Genomic DNA, 22,165 nt, shown 5'->3' with positions numbered 1-22,165 from the left:
CTATGGTGAGTTGAAAATGAATCAACCAAAATTTATAATTTATAGAAATAGTTAAGTATAATTAACACTAGATTCAAATATCCAATGCGTGCTATTCATTCTTAGTAAAAGCATTTTAATAACTGATAAACATTTTTTTAAGATACATTAAATTTTCAAAAATATTATATACTAAATAATTCTTAGTAAAAAAAGAGGAGGGAATTGTTATTTGAAAAATATAAGTTTATATCACCACCTTAAGTAGTATAAAAATAGCTTAACAATTTGAAAATAAGAGTCATTAAGTATATTTATTTTATGTTTGATAAATCACTCTGTATATATACGACAAAGTTAGTAGAGTCATAGCACTGGGCCGATGGAGCGGGGGACGGTACGGGAAATGTCACTGGTACTTTCATTAGAGTAAATAGAGTACAGTGAGTAGCACTAGTCATTATTATACGGCAATCGATGTGTCTATAAGATAATAATACAATATTATAACGAATGATTGTACACATATATGCGTCTGGGCATCCAGTTTAAACAATAGATTCCTTGTAAGTTTTGATTAATTTTTTGGTCAACGTAAAGTATTATGCAGCAGCATATACGATAAAATTATTGCCTAAACTGTTTTAAATTATATCAATTCTGTGTGCAAAATGCTCGTATATGTAGTTGGTAAAAAATGAAAATATTAACTAATGTTTTTGATTAATTATACATATTTTTATTTAATAAAATTATTTTTGAAATTTCGGTCGATAAGTAGACGTTGTGGTTTATATAGCTACTTATACGTTTAGATATAATAATAACGATATACTTAATATATAACAATCTGCTGTCGACAGATAATAATACAAGCATTTCGCTATTCCGTATTATAATTCGGATACGACATCCGGGAAATGTGTTTCGCTGTATAGGTACCTACACTTCACTCTTATAGTGTTTTAATTAATGTAACCTCAACCACAGACTTGGGTTAGTTGAACTCGTTTTGTTTAAACTATTAAAAACGTGATAATTGTATTCTTTGTGGTAACATATTTCCAAACGTATATATTACACTGGTAGATAGAATCAAAGTTGAAATCCGCCTTACCTAAATACATATTATTATGATAACAAATGTATCCGACAATTCGAATAATATTCAACACTTAAGGGTAGATATTCCGTTTAAATTTAACAATAGCTATGTAGGTAATGAATTTGTTTTCCTAGAACTAAAATGAACAGATATATTCAGTGTTAAAACTCGATGCGCATATTTACTGCAACACCGCGTTGACACCGTAGTGCACGCTATGTTTTCGCTAAACCTATCTGAGCGGTTTGAATATGTTTTGTTGGAAAATTAATGTATTTTCATACATGCCACGCTTGAAATAATTATAGAATACGAAGATTTGTAAGTTTTGGTCAACCTTCGGTATACGATAAATTATAATACTTTACGCGAATTTGAAGGAAATACAATAGTAAATTATACTATAAATATAGTGGTCCGCAATATTACATTTTTTTCATTTTGGTAAAATTCAATATAAATCATACTAATTTAATACAGCTCATTACATTAAATTTGTAAGCCATCATTATATAATATAAATCGTGTTCAAAAGACAGTTCTCGGTCATTTATTTGGCATATATTTTAAACTTTAACTACGGTACTAATGTAGTATATTATGGTTTAATACAATAAATAACGACTATAGAGGTACTTGGAATACTTGATATATTGTTATGAATTATGATACTCCCTAATTGCATTAAAATATAAAGTTTTAATACTTAAGCGTTACAAATATCATAAAACAAATAGGTGATAGTAAATCAAAAATTTACGCTAGTCATTTTGCAATTAAAAGTAGTAACACTTTTTTTAATGTCTTTTATATCTATAAAAGTGTTGATAAATATTAGTATAATATACATCCAATTATCTTTCATTCTACTATACTACACAAGAAATAAACCACAGATTCAACAAATCACGTTTTACATTAAAAATAAATTGTACTGCAGCTTCCTCGTGACTGTACAAATTGTACTTAAACTAATCAATATAAAATACAATTATATCATGAAATTATTATTGCATTTAAATGGTAAAGTTGTATAAAGTCTTAGCTTATAATAAAAATATATATAACTAGACACTTTAACTAAAATAATAATTTTTAAAACTAAAATATGGGAAATTTGTAATTTGTTTAAGTTTGCCTAAGACACAAGCGGTTCTATAAATGTTATATAAACGAATAATACACGGTTCAAATTAAAATTAACTATGAAATCAATTTGTTGATTTTTTGTTTGTAATGTAATTCTAGAAAAATATCTAATTTATAGAGTTTGCAATTTATTATCTTGTAACTCGTTGACATCGTTTACTCGGAATCCTAACAAGCGTTTGATATTGTTTTTTTTATACATATATTTATCATGATTCTGTTAACCCAATTTCAATATCATTAAAAAAAAAGTATTTCTTGTGTCCACTGCATGGTTATTGGTTTGTAGTTTTATAATTTATTTTAAGGATACGAACCACATATAAGCTATATGTGCAACGAAAAATGAATTAAACAAATTGTAAGTAGGTACGAATAATAATTATTGCGCAAACTTGTATTTTTGTCAGTAAGATAGGTAGTTTAAAAATGGGGATAGGTAAATTGATTCCAAAACACCTTTTATTTGTGGTAAACTGACTCCCAGATTGTAAAAGGTTTAAATTTTAAAAGCTTAGAACTGTCCGTGTTAATAGGCCTGGTTAAAAAAGTGCATTATTGTTTTTTAATAATTATTTTTATTTAAAATGTTATATTCACAAATCACAATTAAGTAGGTATATAAACAAATTGTACAGGGTAAAAATGTATTTGATATGTTTTTAACAAATTAAATTCAAGTCACTAAGTGTTTTTATTTTCATATTTTACCATTTCTTGAGCATATTCAATGTTTCTTCAAAAAACTTTGGTGATTGTGGTTATCAGAATTAAATATAATAGAATTATTATCGTTAATTTCAAATAATACTTACAAGCATTTAAGTAGCAAGTCCATAGTTGAATATCGTATTTAAGTATTTATGAAATCGAAATTTATGTTCGTTTACTTTAAAAATTGTCTTATCATTATCTGTTGGGCAACCGCAACACTAATATTATAATAAAGAATTTTAGAACTATAATTTTAGTTGGATACTTGAACTGCAACTGATGACTAGTTGTAATGGTCATCGGTCATGTTTGATGATAAGTTTTTTTCATAATCGATAAACTGATAACAGTACCATAATATTTTAGTGGTCATTTGCATATCTGCAAGTATTTATATTTTTCTAAATACTATTAGTATTAGCAAATCGGTAATCGATAATCACTAAAACTCAAATTGCGCCTATGGGACTGAGAAAATTATAACTTAGAGGTTTTAATAATAGTATAATATTATATGTATAATGCATATTGTATAATATATGTATCTTATCCCGCTGCTTCTTCGTGGTAAATGTCATATTTACACATCTAATGGTATATAATTAGGTACACGTAAAATCGTGTTAATTTGTCTAAACAACCAATTATACGTTACTCTGCTGTAATATTAAAAGCGTTATGATGTGTGCTTCTTTTTTTTTTCAGTCCCCGACGGACGACTATATCAGTATAAATATATTATATTTTATAAAATAAAAACGAGGGATGTGATGTTATTGGGATTAACGCCAACCTATCTGTGTTGTGTCCTGAAATTATTGTCCCAATAACAACGAGAAAATATCCATTACGAAAGAGGTGGACCGGAAAAAAACAATAAAAACGAACACCTATATAATTAAACTCGAATCGTGTACAATCTAGAAAATAGCTTTTCTGGAATCGTATAATATATTATATAATAAGTCCGCAGCAGCAGTATAATATTCTTTACATTCTTACCGTCCCAACTATTTATGTACCTACTACCTAGGTATAATGTATACTGTGTGTTTGTATATATATATATATATACAATATACCTATGTATATGTATATACTATATAGACACATTGAAAACAAAATTTTTGTAGTTATATTTTCCGTCATAAATGTTGTTGCGTAAAATAGTTGACAGTTAACATGCATGACGAAGGTATATATACCATAATATTGTGTATTATATGTATATAATATTATTACTTGTATCATACCTATATAATGTGCGTTTGTTGGCTGACGGGCTGGTTGGACGACCAGTTGCGGTAGTGGTGGAGAACTTAGTGAGGAAGGGGCGACGATGACGGTGAGGTAGTATGGTGGCCCCTGCAATGAGCTACAGCCCGGCTGACTCTGATAAAGTTATTAAATTCCCTAGCTATGCAGACGGCAATAAAACGCAGCTTTACGATCCGGCCCATTGCCTGGAACTTTTGTCATTTTAATGAAAGGTATTAAACACACGGGTACGTATCGGCTGATTATTAAAAAAAAAAAAAAAAAATACGGTGTTGATGCGATATTTCCCTCTCCATCTTATTTTAACGACATAACGTTGTGCTCGTAATACTAAGTATATTCAGGGTAAAATTTTTCAAACCTCGTGTTTTTATAGTGTCCTGCAAGCTCCGAGATTTAAAAAAAATATATTTATTTAATATAATATATATAGGTATATATAAATATCTCTATGTAAATATTATATTCAATTGGATTATTATATTTTTAGTAGTAGAGGCTTATATATATATATTTTAATTACTTTTCATAATTTATTTGAACACGCTAGAATTATTGCCAGGGTGGGTGGTAAAAAAAGATGGATAGGTTCTCGTATGATGTATATTTTGTACATGGTACCTTTATTAAGTAGTAAAATAATGGTACTTTTTATTATTATTATTATTATTATTTTTATTTTTATTCTCAATATTCACGTATTTTTATTATAACTGAACAAGTTTAGTCGATGAACAGAACTGACTATATCACCACAAAGTTGGTTGCAAATAATTCTAATATTAGTTGATAAATGACACAATTTCAGCAAAACGTTTTAGATTATATTATTATCTACATAACATAAGCTGTTTAAAAGATTTAGAAGCGATGATTCATTAAATTTGTATATAAGTACTATAAGCATTTTGATATTGATTATGCAATACACAGTTTCTATTAGTATGGGAAAAATACCTATAATCTATATCATCATTGGTTCAATTTCTTTATCAATATTCAAAATATTGTTTTCCATTTGGTTTGAACTAAAAATCAAACACCCTAAGTTTTTGATGTTGTTTAAATGTTTCTCTACAAGAGTAATAATTCTATAACCATGTCTATCAGAAATATTCATTGTGTAATAAAAATAAAATAATAATTTTTTCCTTAAACAAATATATTAATTTAACTTTTGACAACCAACAATAAAACATTTGTACGGTTTATAATATAATTTTAAATTGGTAAATTGCATTTTAAATATATTCATATAACGTGTCTATTTTTTTTTTTTTCGTGTTTATAAAATTTTTAATTTTAAGAAACAATTATTATTAAACATTATTAACTCGTATTTTATGTAGAATCTGACATATTATACAAAATGATGCCCCTAAAATTATTCCAGTAGTATTTCAGTAATTCAATATTATACTAAAATATATATATTTTTTAAATAAATTATACAAATCCCACATCATATTTTATCGCACAAAATGTATAGAAAGACAAATTATATTGCACTCGAAATAGAATGTTCAATGGAAATAATAATTATTATTGCTCTGAACTTAACACTCCGTAATCACGTAAAATAAATAAAACCATATAAATGTTGTAAAAGTACGAATTAAATTAACATTTTTATACAAAAATAAAAAGTTAAAATTGAATAAAATATTGATAAAATTATTGTTAGCATTATACATTTTGTATAATAGCATGTATTTATTACAAAAACATTTTCATATGTAGTACCTATATTATACACTATTTCACAGCCAAATGTTATGATTTTAAAAACATCAAATAAATAGTTAGCAATAGATTTGTTTGCAATCACAGAACAACTATTAGAGATTAATAATCTTAAAATATATCTAAAACTTAACCTATTTTTCAAAATAGCTAAGATCAACTAATATAATAAGTTGAACAAATCGGCTACATAATGCAATTATAACCTATATACTAAAAAGGTAACTAGCTATTATATTTTCAACATAATTTCTTTCAACCCTCATTATCGGTTTAGTCTACATTAAAAGAATAATCTATAGATTCAAAATTATTATTGTAAAAGATATACGTGTACCTAATTAAAATCCAAAATATGTTATTATTTACTTATCGGTATTCGCATCTCGCGGTAGATAGGTATATGGAAATACTAGCAATCACAATATTCCTGAATTACGTCGATAAACGTAATAAATACCTAAGTATATTTAAATTATATCATTCGTGTAATTACAAATGTATTTAAATATCTTAAATCCTAAATTTTTTGCGTATAAATAGTTTAATGCCCAAATTAATCAATCGATGAACAATGAACATATTATAATTATTCCAATACGCGTGTCTATTATACACGTGTATACGCTTATAGTTACAGGACGATGCAATATTATATTAGGTATTATCATAGAACTGTTATAAAAATATTATAAGATTGTTTAATTTAAAAAATTTCAACATTAACTGCCTATAAATAGGTATACTTAACCAACTAATCGTAATAAATAAAGCAATAGTTATTTAATTATTTATTTACTGAAATTCATACATATTAATGTAATTTAGACGCCTATAGGTTAAATTTTAGGGAAGAGCAAAATAAAAAATTCTCAAGAGTCAACTAAATAATGATTTCATGTTAGGTCTATATAAAAATGTACAAATAATACATTTTTCATAAAATTAATTTTAATTAATTTTAATAATTCATAAAAAAATTATATAATCAAATGTATTATTCAGTTTCGTTAAATAAAAATTATATTCGTTTCATTCCAAACATAATAATGGCATATGCTATATTATGTACTGAATGAAACTATCTAGGTTATTAGGTTAGGTAGTATGGGAGGTATGATATTATTTATTAAATTATAAATTCATATTATTTTCCAGGGAGACAAGTGCCGCGTCTTCCACCTACCACCACCTCAAATGTGCGCCCATGGTTATAAACATTATATTAATTTACATTTTAATAATAAGTTTAAAATAATTTTTAATTTCAAATAATGACTCTTTAATTTTTCATGGTGAACCCTTTGATATCTTTGAAGCTCGTTTAATGAGAACAAAATAAATACGAGTAAACCACATGCCCAGCTTCTGATCGAAAGAAACTAGAGAACTAAGATAATGATAGTGATGTTGGTGATCGACACCGTATAGAAAATAGATGACTAATACTTATATTATAACTATTATAAAGTTTGTATTGAATAAGAACCATATATTAACTTCAAAAAGTAAAAATTGTTTTAAATAAAATTCGCGAAATCTTTTTATATTTCTTAATATGTTGGTGACTTTCAAAAAGACCGCGATCAGATTTAGTTTTACACTGTGCAGTGAAGCAATATTGTAAATTAACTATACAAATAAAATAATAATAATAATAAACCATAGAACTCACTTCTGCTATTTATCAGGTTTTAATATGTACAACGGTTATTTAGTAGAACCAATTAACAGAAATTACCCACAATATTAAAGATTAAAATAAATACACTGTTCCAAACCGTGAAAAAACACATAAAAAATGTACATCGTAAGTAAAATTGATATTTTATAATCGTTACGTTCTTATGTCATTCCAATTACAGTGTATACAGTTATAAAATTATAAAATAATTTAAATATATAAAATATATTCATTTTATAATCCACGCTTTGGAATGTGAATCATTTAGTACAGTTTTTTTAATAATATACATATTTTAGAAAATTAATATTACCTATTTGTTTTTAAAATCAAAATTTACAATTGCTAGTTTAGGAAACAGTACCCCCATATATATTTTATTTTAATGTTCTCGTGTTATTCAATCCGATTAATAACATTAATTTCCATGAGACATTTATGATAATATATAAGTATATAATATACAAAATAACGACTATAATAAAACTAATATTACTAAAACTATTTTAGTGAAGGTAAAAAAAACATTGATTCTAGAAATCTAATGATGAAAATTTAATATATTTCATAAATCTTAAGTCATAACTATATACTTTTATTGTTCTTCAATATTCTTTCGCATGCAAGATTGTTGCACTGTCACAAAGTACGTTTATATATATACCTAATATTTAGTATCATCGAATTAATATTTTAAATGATTTTAGAACGTTAACTGCAGTAGTTATTAAATTGTTAACCGTTGACTTTTTCGATTACCTCAATTTTCAGCTATACCTTTTAACCTATTCCACTTCATTCCATTATTGTACTAACTAATTTAGTGCTTCTATCTATAATAAAATAATTTACCATCGATAACTCGATTCTTCGGTTTAATGTCACGTGATACTATAATGCGATCAATCACAATAATAATATACTATACTATTTTATAGATAAAAATCAAATTTTAAACAAATAGCTTATTAGTTATAAGTATTTAAAGTTTAGACAAACGGAGAAGTGAATAAACATTTAGCGGAGTACCCCTATTAATTATACGACTCTTCTCTGCTCAACCTAATTTAAAATATTTGTAGCTTACAAACCACTCTTTCAAAATTCGATTTGTATGTATCGAAGTATTCAAAAAAATATTCTACTTTTGAATAAGGAGTTAAAAGGGCTTCCTGTCGTTAGAAAAAAAAATGTTATGGATAAAAAATAATATTTTAAAAAAATTTGGTTTTTAAAAATTTAAAATTATACAAAATAAATATTTTTTAAAACATAAATAGAATTTGAAATTATGAGGGTGTCTTACGTCACCCGGTAGATGAATATACGATACCGAGGATGTCTTAAAACCAAACTTTACCACTGGCGTTATTATGATAATGATATATGTAGGTACATGAAGGTATACGCGAGTCGGTCGAAAGTCTGTCGGTCGGTCGCCGACATTCGCTCGCGCGCACTGCATTGATCGCTATCATCTCGTCCGACAGCCGCCCGCTTCGGAAAAACTCCGTCTAAATGTCGTCTACTTAGCGTAATAAGTGGTAAGTGTGTTTCACGGTGTATCGGAAGAACCGGTTTTTCGCTTTTGCGCGCGGACATTGTCAACCGAGTCATTGACATCACCACCATCGCCGGTGCGTGTAGGTACATTGCATACTATATTGTATACTACGCATGATACATATACATCGTATATATTTATATAATTTATAATTTAATCTACCTGTATTTACCTGTTCTTATCATAATGGAATATAATAATATTCATACATGTAATACATACGCATACCACTTAGATACCATTACTATATTGTGCGGCCCAAGCACACGTACACAGGGGGATGTTTTGGGTGTTCAAACACCCCCGAAATACTTGGGTTTTTGTGTGGTTATTTACTTATTCAATTTTAATGTTGATTTTGTTAAGTCAATGTTTGTATTTAAAAAAAGTATTTTAAGTATACCTAATTTTCATAAAACTTTTTATATATTTATTAAAAAAAGTTCTACTTTTCAATAACTGATTTTAAAAAATACCCCCAAAACTTTTTTCTACGTACGTCCCTCGTGCGGTCGGTTTAAGCCCTATAATAAAGGCACGTTCATTTGATTTTGATCCTAGAAAAAAAAATTATAGAGAAATTATACTATATTATATACGCATGGCATATTGGTAGGTAAAGGTAATAATAGCTACTCATATCACATTTTACGAGCAGTAAGAATTATAATCTATATATACATGGTCAGCCACCATAACGATGGCCGATAAATAAAATTCCCACACAATGTTAAAATAAAAATAAAATTCACTAGTTCATACAATAGTGTGTATACATTTTGACCATCTTATGTTTTGAATACAACTAATACCTATTTTATAACTTTTTTTGACATACGAGTATAACTAAACATAAATTCTTTTTAAATGAAAAAATAAGTATAAACACGTAAATTAAAACAAATAAATAATTATAATTAAATTTAAAAAAATAATAGTACACAGAGAATTATGATTTATATTTTGATACGGCCATTGCTGAATTGTTTACCACAATACATAAATTACTACCAGTTACATAAAATATCTCAATTGGCAAAATAAAGTGGTGCCAATATCCTCACTAATTTTCCTTGTAAGAATAAATTCATATTTCGGAACTAAATATATAGATATATACAGAGTGGTTCTTTTATCAAACAACACTCATTATTTCAAGAAGTATTAACTTTTTCAATTTTTTTTTTTCAAAATTTTTAGTTTTAGGCTTTTTTAAAACTATGTAAAATTTTATTATTTTCACTCTTATATTTAATAGTGAAAACACTATCGACTATTGATTTTCAAATGACAACCTATATTTGAAATGATATAAAATAGTAGGGATATTTTTTTATGAATTTTAACGTTCAAATTATTATTTTTTGTTAATTCGTTAGCGAAATGTAGCTTTTCAAAGTTGAGCGGTTTTCGGTTTTTATAATATTTCTTATTTCTGAAGACCAGTAGTCACACAAATAAGATCTATTTCATCTGATTTATTATTAATCATATTTCATAATATTACGGATACTATAGTGCTATAGTCCACGATAGTTCATAGTTCGTATTCCGTATTCGTATAGGTAGTAGGCAGTACAAATTAAACTACAAAGATATTAGTACCTTTGGTCGAACGATAACGATTTATAATTTGAACTACTGGTCTTTGCAAATAATAATTGTGTTCTAATCAATGTCTCACAGCCGTAATAACCTTTGACTAACACCTGAAAAACTCAAACCACCCAACTTTGAGCAGCTATTACTCGTGAACGGTTAAATGAAAAATAATAATTTGAACGTAAGAATTCATAAAAAAAATATCCCTACTATTTTATAACATTTTAAGTATAGGTTGCCATTTGAAAATCAAAAGTTGATAGTAATTTCACTATTAAATATAAGAGTGAAAAAAATAAAATTTTACATAGTTTTAGAAAAGCATAAAACTAAAAATGTTGAAAAAAGTCAATACTTTTTGAAATAATAAGTGTTGTTTGATAAAAGAATCACTCTGTATATAGATAGTCAACCGTCTTTTGTGGATTGGATGTAGCACTTAGTATATTTTTTATCGAAGTTAGAACTAATACTATTTTCATTTTTCTGATATTTTTTTCAAAATCGGTCAACTACTTGTTGTATAGATTATATAAAATTATTTTTTATTTTTATCATTAGTAGTAACTTATACTCAAAAAAATATTCAATTTTCGTGATCCATGTCGAAATTCTTACATGAGCCGCCTTATAACAACCTTTGTAGGTTGAAAAACTAAGCTAAGTTTAAACATTGCCTGTGTTCAAGTGTACATCAAAAATATTAAATAAATGGACAATTATGGTTCTAGAAATTGGAGTGTATAGTATATGTATCAACAAACACACGAAAATCTTAATTCCTTATATTTTTATCTAAATAATTTCTGTTTTTAATTATTCATTCAGATAAATTTATCTTTTGTTTTATCTAAAATAGAGGTTCCCAAACTGTAGGTCGTTAATGATTTTTTTGTGGGTTACGTAAAATATTGAATAGATGTCCCTTTGATATTTATATTTTATAATATTAGACAATTTGATTATTATAATTTATAAAATAATAAAATATACATACAGTAATTTACCAAACATGCTCATTCTATTCAATAATAATTTATTCGAATTCTGATTTTTGGAATGTTTAAATGTGCCTACAAAGACCGTATTTTAAAATATTTTGAGATTTTTTGTTCATCTTAAGGAATGTCTTGGATACAAATTTCTGATTTCAAAAACCACTCTAACATTTTACTGTAAATGTTTTTTTTTTTTTTATGCCGATGTATACCTTATTCAAAATTCGAACGAGTAGTTAGTTATTAAAATGTTTACACTATAATAAAGGAAAATTCGTCGTGAACGAGCATACTTGGTGAATTATCACCCTTAATAAATTCAAAAACGGAAGGGAAGCAATTCACACATATAGTACAGCGCGCGCGTGTGTGTGATAACACGGAATCGAAAAACATAATAACAATAATAATGCGATGTAGCGTAATAAATCGACAGACGTATAACACAATATTATTATAATATTGCCGTTATAAGATGACTTATTGTACGGCGTGTACACATACGCGTGCCCGGTCACGTGTATATACGTTACAGTATATTTAGAGATGTCGACGAGCGCTGTGTGTGTGTACATAATATTATACGTATTGTATACAACAAGATAGGTATACGTTATACGTATGGGTAATACACATGACGCAAATACGTACAACCGCGTCCGCCACCCGCACGATGTCTATCATATCGTGTAATATAACATAATAATATCGTATTAACATTCGCACGCCGCCGAGATCGGGTGGTGCGCGTGATTACAAACTGTTATTATTGTATTATTAAAATACGAATAACATATATACATATTACATATTACCTACAGTACGATATTTATATATATATATATATATTTATTATATTACACGAATAATATACCGTCGCAATAACACACACGACGTGCATTTAATATACGCTACCGTTCGATTACACGCGTCCAAGTGTATAAGACGGCGATGACGACGACGACGAGTACGCAGAGCCATCCAATCAACCGTCGAAAGCACACACACACACAAGCGAATAATACGTCCACCGATTGGCGTATGTGTTGTGTTATATTATAATAATATCATTACATTTAAATGACGACGTGGCGCCGATCCGGGTCGGAGTGGTGACGACGACGAGGTGGTCCACACAGATTTCCCATGGTGCCATCTCTCGCGCCCGCGGTCGTCAGATCATCTTCGTCGTCGGAATAAATTATGTACAGTAATTATATGTGTATATACGATGCAATACGAGTGTATATTATTATAGTACTCCGTGAATGTATGTGTGTGTGTGTGTATCGAAACCGACAACTCCATTAAAATAAACACGCGCGAGTAATAATATATTATATGTATGATGATATGTGTATACAATAATATACGTAATACTGCACCGCTAGAACTAGTATATGTATATATAAATATAATATATGTTGCAATATTATAACTATTTATAATAATGTTGGGCATGTTTTGTTTTTATTTATATTTTTCTCCTCTCCATAGTCGTCGCCCTGGTGGGAAGGGGTTTTTCTGAACAATTAGTTCGCGACCCCCAAAAATGATGTTAAGTTTTCAAAAACTAATCGAATTATAGTTATTTGTTAGGTGCCTGTAAGTTATCAGCGGCTAGTGAAAAAGATAAACGATAAGCGTACCTACCTAATTTTAGGGTATATTAAGCAGACAGATGAAGAAGATTTGAAGTTTATTGTAAACCGTAATTGGTTTTAAAAAAAAAAAATTGGGCAAGTGGGTATCGCTCTGTTGTAACGTAGAGATGGAGAGAAGGTCACTGGTCTCTATAATGGATGTGTTAAATTTGAATGCAATGACAGGTATCATCGGATACGAAAAACGATTCTGAACGGAGATGATTTGTCAGTCAATGATAATTAGTAATATATATTATATTATTACCTATATTTAAATTGTAATATATCATTATCTTACATGATTTCGAAAAAAATTTTCATTTCATACGCTCATAACATTTTTTCTATATTGACGCTGGAATTTTTCTTTTACAGTTACTTGAAGGAAAACTTATGGATAACTTTGTATTGGGTTTTTTAACTTAAGGTATAAATCACAAACATTTTATGAGTTTTCAACTTTAAAATTCCTTCCAAATTTTAGCGATTTTGATATATTTTGTGAACTTTAAATGCTTATAAGCAAAAATAATAACAAATGATTTTTGATTTTTTTTTTATTACGATAAGTACAACTTATAATAAGCCTTGTATTAAATTTTAAAGATTTTTTGGACAGCCAAATTTTATTATCGACATTTCAAGAAAAAAAACTTAGAAAAGTATAAAATTTCAATTGTGTATAAGTAGCTTAAAAAAGGTCAAAATATTTTGAAAATTTAATCGTAAATAGATAACACTAATATAAACATTTGGTGAAAATTTCAAGTATTTAAAATGATTCGTTTATGAGTAGATGAATTTTCCTTTTTCTAAGGGGGGCTGAAGTCGAAAATCGAAGCATTATTACTACTCCAAAACGTGATGACAGGCACAAAAATACAAAAAAAAAAATAAAAAAAAACACACATCTTTGTAAAATCAATACATTTATCACTCCGTTCAGAATCTAAAACACATTTAAAAAAATAAAAATAATATATAAAAAGGTATTGAATATATGTTTTTATTTATTATATTACATTAATAATTTATAATACATCATGATACAATATGGCTGTCATAATACTTTTCCAATTACCTTTGTAACTTCGCGAATTTCGTAACGTTTCTTTTTTCAACTACATAAGAATGATATATTTCCCCACACTATAAATAAAAATTGACCCTGTGAATTATCTATAGGTATTCAAAACATCGATTAAATAATATGACCAAATTACTAATAAATAAAAAGTATTGTTGTGTAAAGTTATTAAAAATGTATAATTACATGTTACTCACATTTGGTACAGGCAAAATGTATGTGTCAGTGAGTGAAGAGGAGGGCATAGAGTTCCTGTTTTTTTCAAATCTTACATAATCATTTTAAATCTGAATATATTCCTCCCTCGAGGTAATAGTACTGGTTACGTCACTACAGTGATCCGTATGCCTAAATAATAATATGCACACCATTATAGCATGACAAACGTGTTTTCAGACCGTTAGCCGATCAAAACAGTTTGCAAGACATACGCAATGCCGCAGTGGCCGTGAATAAAACCGTGCCGGTCGACGGTATTGTCGTATTGATGTAAAAAAAAAAATACATATATTATCATTCTAACGTACGGTCAATGGGAGTACAATTCTGATTTGTTTTAAAAGTGTGTCGAATCCGAGACAGGTCGTAATTTTCCGTCATGTCAATTATCTACTGTGTTTTAACATTTTTCTGTCGTAAACATATTATGTACTATAATAATATTATAATACTATGTATATTGAACTATAAAATCGACGCATACCGCAATATATACGACAAAAAATGTCACAATTTCTTTGAGTTTATATTTAGGTACATAATAATATTTTCTATATGTGAACCTATATGATTATAATATGTAATTGTACTTAATTATTGGCGAAATAACTGAAAACGTGTACGCAATGGAGAGTATTCAACAATAAATGAATAAGCCCCTCAAAAGTATTACACTATCTCTTGCTGCACATGGATGCACCCACCCATCTAATGGTGAATATCATTTTTTGAAGTTTATAATACATCAAAATTGTATCACATATTATGTTACCTAGTGTAATTATTATGGCGCCAATAAAACAACTTTTTAATTTTGTAAAATGACAAAAGAATATTATACTATTTTCCGGACTTGCCCGGGGATTTCCTTGAAATTTTGCCACCCGGAACGGTGTTCCCGCCTCTTGTCCAGCGTGGAGTCTATAAATCTAGGCAACGACGTTAATATTGTTGTCATGTACTGAACGCGCGGGTCGAAAGAATAGGAGTGCGGGACACCTGTTGTCCCGCGAATGAAGAACTAAACATTACTATCATTATTAGTCAGTAATAAATAATATACAATAGTCATTCTTATAATTACTATTATATTAATTTATGAAAAACCGCCGTAGCGTTATGTACGTACGCCTTCCCGTATAATATTATGATTATAAATAATAATAATTTTAAATCCTTGATAAAATAATAACAATTAAACATAATATGATATAAAAGACAAATACCAAAAAAGTTTACAAAAAAAAAAAAAAATGAATAAAATATGTTTACTCTATATATTTTTGGCAATCCGCGCCTCGACTATTATTATTGTTTTAATTTAACCCGCAGGAATGTTCTATATTATGTAATAGCTATATAGTATTGCAATGAATAATAATACAATGTTTTTTAATGTAAATTCAACTAAATTACGACGTTGACATTTCAATTTCTTCTTTTGCGCAATTCTATAGATAGGTAGGATACATAATGTGTGTAGGAAGACATACATAAATAAATTAACAATTATTACAACTTTGAAAACATAATTTAATAAAAACAAACAACAACAACAAGAACAATAATATGATATGCGCGTTTTAATAAACGTAGGTAGGTATAGAACTAATAATATTATTATGTTAATGTCTAATGACCAATGGTAGATGTGAATGGTATTTTATTTTACAGATTAACACAACTTTAAGTAAATTTTAAACAGTAATTTTTAATTCTAAATCAGCTTTCATTTTTCTGTATGTCCGCATAAAAAATTTATTTTTATTTCATTCACCACAAAATATAATACCGATAAAATTAATTACAATCGAATTTATTATTCAATATGTAATTTAGAAGTTTCAAAGAATAAAACAAAAACGTTTAACAAAATAATTATATTAATTGTCACGTGCTAGACCAATTATTATTATTTATTTATTCGACTTCATATATACTCGTACTTTCCGACTATCTCGCACACATTTGTTTTTTATAATAATATATAATATATCATCAGAAATCAAAATGCATTATACATTTCTGCGAGTAAGAAACTACACATATTTTACATAATATAATTATTAATTACCATAAAGTTCAATCATTAGAACACGAATATAATTTATATTACAATAAGTCATTACACAAATCAATCAATGCAGATACCCTCGTCGCTGTAGTGTTAATTGATCCATTACTTTTTCGAGTCTTTTTTTTTTATCTTGTTCGTGGTGTGTTCCATCATACCCTATTGTATTCTACAGCAATATAATTATAAGAATTTAATTCAATAAATTGAACAAAAATATATATATATATATTATGCGTTCTCATAGTTTGAATATTATAATAATTTGTAAAAATATATTTTTAAATAATTTCCATGTACAAACATATATGATATTATACTTTGTATATCGAGTATGTATGTATTGCAAAATATAAAGGTACATACCATTTCATCACTATGTGTCGAGGTCAATTAACGTCGCCCGTTATGAGTGCTAAGTTGATCTTTGTAATATTATGAGAAGTTTATTATACGAGTATATTATTTTTTATTTTTGAACCAGGTATGACACTATTGTAAAGTATAGATGTTGAGTACTCATCGTAATTGAATAGGTCATGTGATGTATGTGTTAAATTTACAATTCAATGAAAAAACATTGAATGCGAAAAACGGTTCCACAATTTCCACTCAGAATCAATATATCCATTAGTCAAAAACTTATTTAAAAGTTAATACAGAATTGTTTTATTAAGTTTAAAAAAAAGCTATTTTTATGTTTATAATACTAGCCTACTTTATTTTTTTACCAACTGAACACTATATAATTTTTATTATACAATATAATTTCTTTAGGTTCTATAAAGTATTTTATTGAAATTTTTACTCATTGGAAAAATATTAATTCGTACTAAACTTACTCGAAATATTTGTTGACATGAAAACGAAAACAACTGAAATGTAATAAAATGAAATTGAATAAAAAAATTAATTAACTTTATTTCTTGTGTAATGAAGATTTTATTTTTTGATTTCACTTTAGTTAAAAAACAAAAAAGTCATGTTAATAGTTAAATTAACAGAAACTCAAAAGTAACTTGTCAGTAGTCACGTAAAGAAGTTAAAATTAAATCAACTTCTTAATTTGTGAATGTACCGAGTTGACATATCAAACACAATGTAAAAAAATTCCGAGAACTACGGGGATAAATAAACTATTATGTAATTAGATTTTATTCCGTATAATATAATACTATATAATATATATGTTATATACCCTATATTAATGATATCGCTGGTACCTGCGTGTATTGTACATAATCGCAAATCGCAATAGAAAGCAGACATTTTTCGCACGTTACTTTTGGTTAGGTTAGGTTATGACCACTATATATTCAGTTATTCATGTGTTTGAATAATGTGCCCCTCATCTTCAGTGGCAAAGGGTAAAAAACGGTAAAATGGGAGACTGTTTTATTATGCAACGAAATTTAAACGTTAATTATGTGGATGTTCTTATTTAGTAATATGTGACTAAATGCATACTATCGTCAAAATCTGTGAAAAACGTAAAAACTCATAAAAAAAAAAAAGAAAAAAAGAAAGAAATGATGTACCCACCTTAATATTAAATTAAATATTTAATGTATTGATTATAATTATATTAACCAATCATTGCAGCAGACCACCATACCGTAATGCAATATTATTATTGTGTTTTTTTTTTTTCAGAACGAGAGGTCCAGACACTGTTGGTTGCCGATGTTCAACCAGGAAATGCAACCGGAACCGGTGAACTTGCAGAACAACAACCACCACCACCGTCGACCGGAACCGAGTCGGGCGCTGGAAATCGCGGGCAGGCTGCAGCAGGAGCGTGCGGCGCAAAACCGACCGGCGCCCGCGAACCCCCCCGCACAAGACGACCGGGAACAGACTAGACACCACGCCTAACCGAGACGAGCGCAGTCGTAGTACACAATATTATTATACTATATGATACTATATTATAAGTTCCATTCTACGATATCGTCATGAACCCGTTTATACGAATCGTTTACAACAATTAATACCTAAATAATAATAACAATAATCATCATTGGATGACGATCGGCGACGGCTGTATAGTAACAAAAATCGATAGGTATTTAATATTTTCGTGGTTTTGTGTACGTGCAGATGAAGGAGACACATAACTACAGGCGAAACGCGATCGTCCAATTTTTTTCAAAATTTGTATAAAAAAGAAAGAAAAAAAGGAAATTAATGAAAAAATCGTTACGACTTTAATATTATTATTATATTATCGTCGTCATTGATCGATGAGTTTATGCGGTCAGAGACTTAAATTTATTGTTGTACCTATTATCGACGACCCCCCCCCCCCGTCATCGGACTTTGATATCGTTGTATTATACACATTTCTGCCGCCAGCACGTACATTACATAGAGTTAGATTTAATAATAATAATGATAATAATAATATAGTAGTATAAGAGTACGAAAAAATTTATCCCGGCCCCGTAGGATTAAATGCGTCGAGTCGAACAAACGCGTGTTGAATTGTATAAAATAAAAAAAAAACATATATAAAACGCTGTTTATAGAAATAAAAAAATCGAACAAATAACGATAATGCAAACAGCGTGCAGCGGTTTGAGCGAATCAACGTTTTGGCCGTTACCGACAGGTACCCAAAAATATACGAAGGTATCGTCTATTATTACCAACTAAGTATTGTATATTTTTTATTGTGTTGCGTGTTTTTGACGTGACTTTATTATTACTCGCGACGACCGAAAATGCGCATCTTATACGATAATGCTAAGTTGGGTGACTAAATAGGTACCACCCGCGCGTCAGTGCCGACTTTTAAGTAATTTCAAGTTTTAATAATGTACATTCATCGAAACGTACTTTTTTTTGGTAGGTATCCGTGTGCGATGACGATGCGCGCGACTTATTAAAATAATATCATACTATACACTACAAGGTACGTGCAATTTAAAAATATTATATTGTCGTCGCCTTAAAATTGATATTAAAATATATTATCGTCCTTACATAATAATATTGCAACGGTCAACGCGACCGGTAAAACTCGAGGGGAAGTGTGAAATCAATGTGAATTTAGCTTGTCATGTATCATGTTTATTATTATATATCATTATTTCGTTATACCTAGTTATTATTTTAAGTTTAAAAACGAATATTATGCAATGTTATTATATTTTTATTATTATTATTATTATTATTTTTTTTTTTATCAAATAATTGTATGGAAAATAACTACTTACGCTTTTTTACGTTATATCTTTTTCTTTTCTTTTTTTTGTTATTAGTTTTTAATTATATATTAGGTAATATTTATTCATAGCATTTTTAACATCAACTAAAAATTGACCAAGTTTTTAGCTATTATAATCGTATATCTTTGTCTCGGTATAATTATTACTGTTACCACTACTGTTAATCTATTTCTAAGGATACCCTGGGTAAAACTGCTATTGTACAACTAGTGTTGAATAGAAAAACAATATATAAACGAAAAATATAAAACAAGAAAAAGCTCTCTCCTATTTTAGAATTTTTCTAAACCTAATAAATGTAGGTGATACAGGCATATACTTAGCAGAAAAATGATTTCGAAGATTTTATAAATCATAATTATAATATAAATTACAAATTAAAAATTAAAAATCAAATTAATATAGATATGAACAAAAAATCTTTTCGTATAATATCATAGTCCCCACATGTGTCTGGGCTAGTCACATTATATTTTAAATTATGGTTTTTATACTACTTTTTTGAAAACATACTTTGATATGTACTTATACATATTTATTTAAAACAAAGATTCTTCATTCCATTCAACTTCTTGACTTACGATTATTATTACTACAATTATTATTATTAGATTAGTTTAGAAATTTTGAGTGACATTATTGGTCTTAGCATTATTAAAATACTAAATAATAATATTTTAGGTATTATTATTACTTAAATACTTATTGATTAAAATATAATATAACTAAGCTTTTTTTTGTCAAATATTTTATGTACCAACGAGTCATTTGGTTAAAATAAATAATAAAAGTTTATCTACCTATTAATAATAATCACATACATTTATACATTTTTAATACAAAACATTGTTACACAAATAATGTATAGATTTAAGTGTATTATTTAAAATTGTATTATTATGATAGAACAAATCAATAATACAGTATAATATTATACTATATATAATCTAAATCGTGTGTGTTAAAAATAGCTGTTGTTATATTTGTTTTTAAATATAACAAAATATATAAAATGCAATATTGTTAGTTATTTCAGTTAATTATTAATCCACTCGACGTCTATTATCGAGATATGTAAAAAGAAATATTTAATTCACTCGTGTGATGAATTGTGTATTTTTGAATACTACCACTTAAATTATAAAATCGAACATCTGCAGTTATTTTATAACGAAAATCCGGCAAGTCAGTTAACCAAATAACATTCAAACGATACTGCGTGTATGTATTCCAAGAAGGACCTAAATTATACTGTCAAGTCTATACACACTTCTCGCCAACCGGAGTCCTAGACTCCTGGCCAATAAAACTTTAAGTTTTTAGTGTTATTGATAAATCGGACTACTTCAATACCGTACCTACTTTGAGAAAAATCATATGTATTAACTTTGTTATCATTATCATGTTATATGATTTGTACTAGTATGCACAACAATACCACACTTACATTAAAGTATGTACATAATATTATTGTTTTACTTACAGGATTTAATTTAACTTACAATTTAAGTCGTCCTAGCATTAGCTAATACTGGATTATCCTGCATTACGCACTACTCGATTGTCGTTTATTAAATCGTACACTCCAATCGTTCTTGCTAATCCTTCAAATGTTACCGTAAACGATTTTTATGACAAAAATACGATTAAGTACATATTAATATATTATTATATATTTTATAGAAACATAAATTACAACTTTCACTCGCGTTGATCCATAGGCTATAAGTCCATAAGTAAAATAGTGAGTAAAGACGACGGCGGCAATAGCAGCCATGATTTATCTAATCACCTATCTATAACAATATTGTATTTAATTTCAAATTGGTTGGACTATAAATACAAGTGATCTATAGGTAATAGTCAATTAATTCTGTAATAAAGCTTAATCAAACATTATTCATTCGTTATAGTTATTTTGTTTTATTTAAAAATCAATCGTCTGTGATGATGAAAAAAAAAATCATATACGTATTATTTTAATACGTCCTTGTGACTAAGTGAAACATTGAATATGTTTATTTATTTATTTATTTATTTAAAAAACTAATAAAAAATGTTATTAAATTTAACAGTTTAAGGCACCTTTGCAG

At 27.7% G+C, this 22,165-nt stretch overlaps 1 protein-coding gene across 4 annotated transcripts in view; it reads left to right on the top strand.

Annotated features, from left to right (window-relative positions):
- LOC113556402 (inactive histone-lysine N-methyltransferase 2E-like) overlaps positions 1–19,993 on the top strand; it is a 51,176-nt gene extending 31,183 nt beyond the window's left edge. For all 4 annotated transcript variants that reach the window (XM_026961315.1, XM_026961312.1, XM_026961313.1 and 1 more), the window contains one exon: positions 18,496–19,993. In XM_026961315.1, coding sequence (XP_026817116.1) covers positions 18,496–18,717 — 222 coding nt within the window. In that variant the 3' untranslated portion in view covers positions 18,718–19,993. The remainder of the gene's footprint in view (positions 1–18,495) is intronic.
- Positions 19,994–22,165: the final 2,172 nt, after the last annotated feature.

The sequence above is a fragment of the Rhopalosiphum maidis genome, chromosome 3 (assembly GCF_003676215.2).
Source record: "Rhopalosiphum maidis isolate BTI-1 chromosome 3, ASM367621v3, whole genome shotgun sequence".
Lineage (NCBI taxonomy): Eukaryota > Metazoa > Arthropoda > Insecta > Hemiptera > Aphididae > Rhopalosiphum > Rhopalosiphum maidis.
This window is presented reverse-complemented; position numbering and strand designations above follow the sequence as displayed.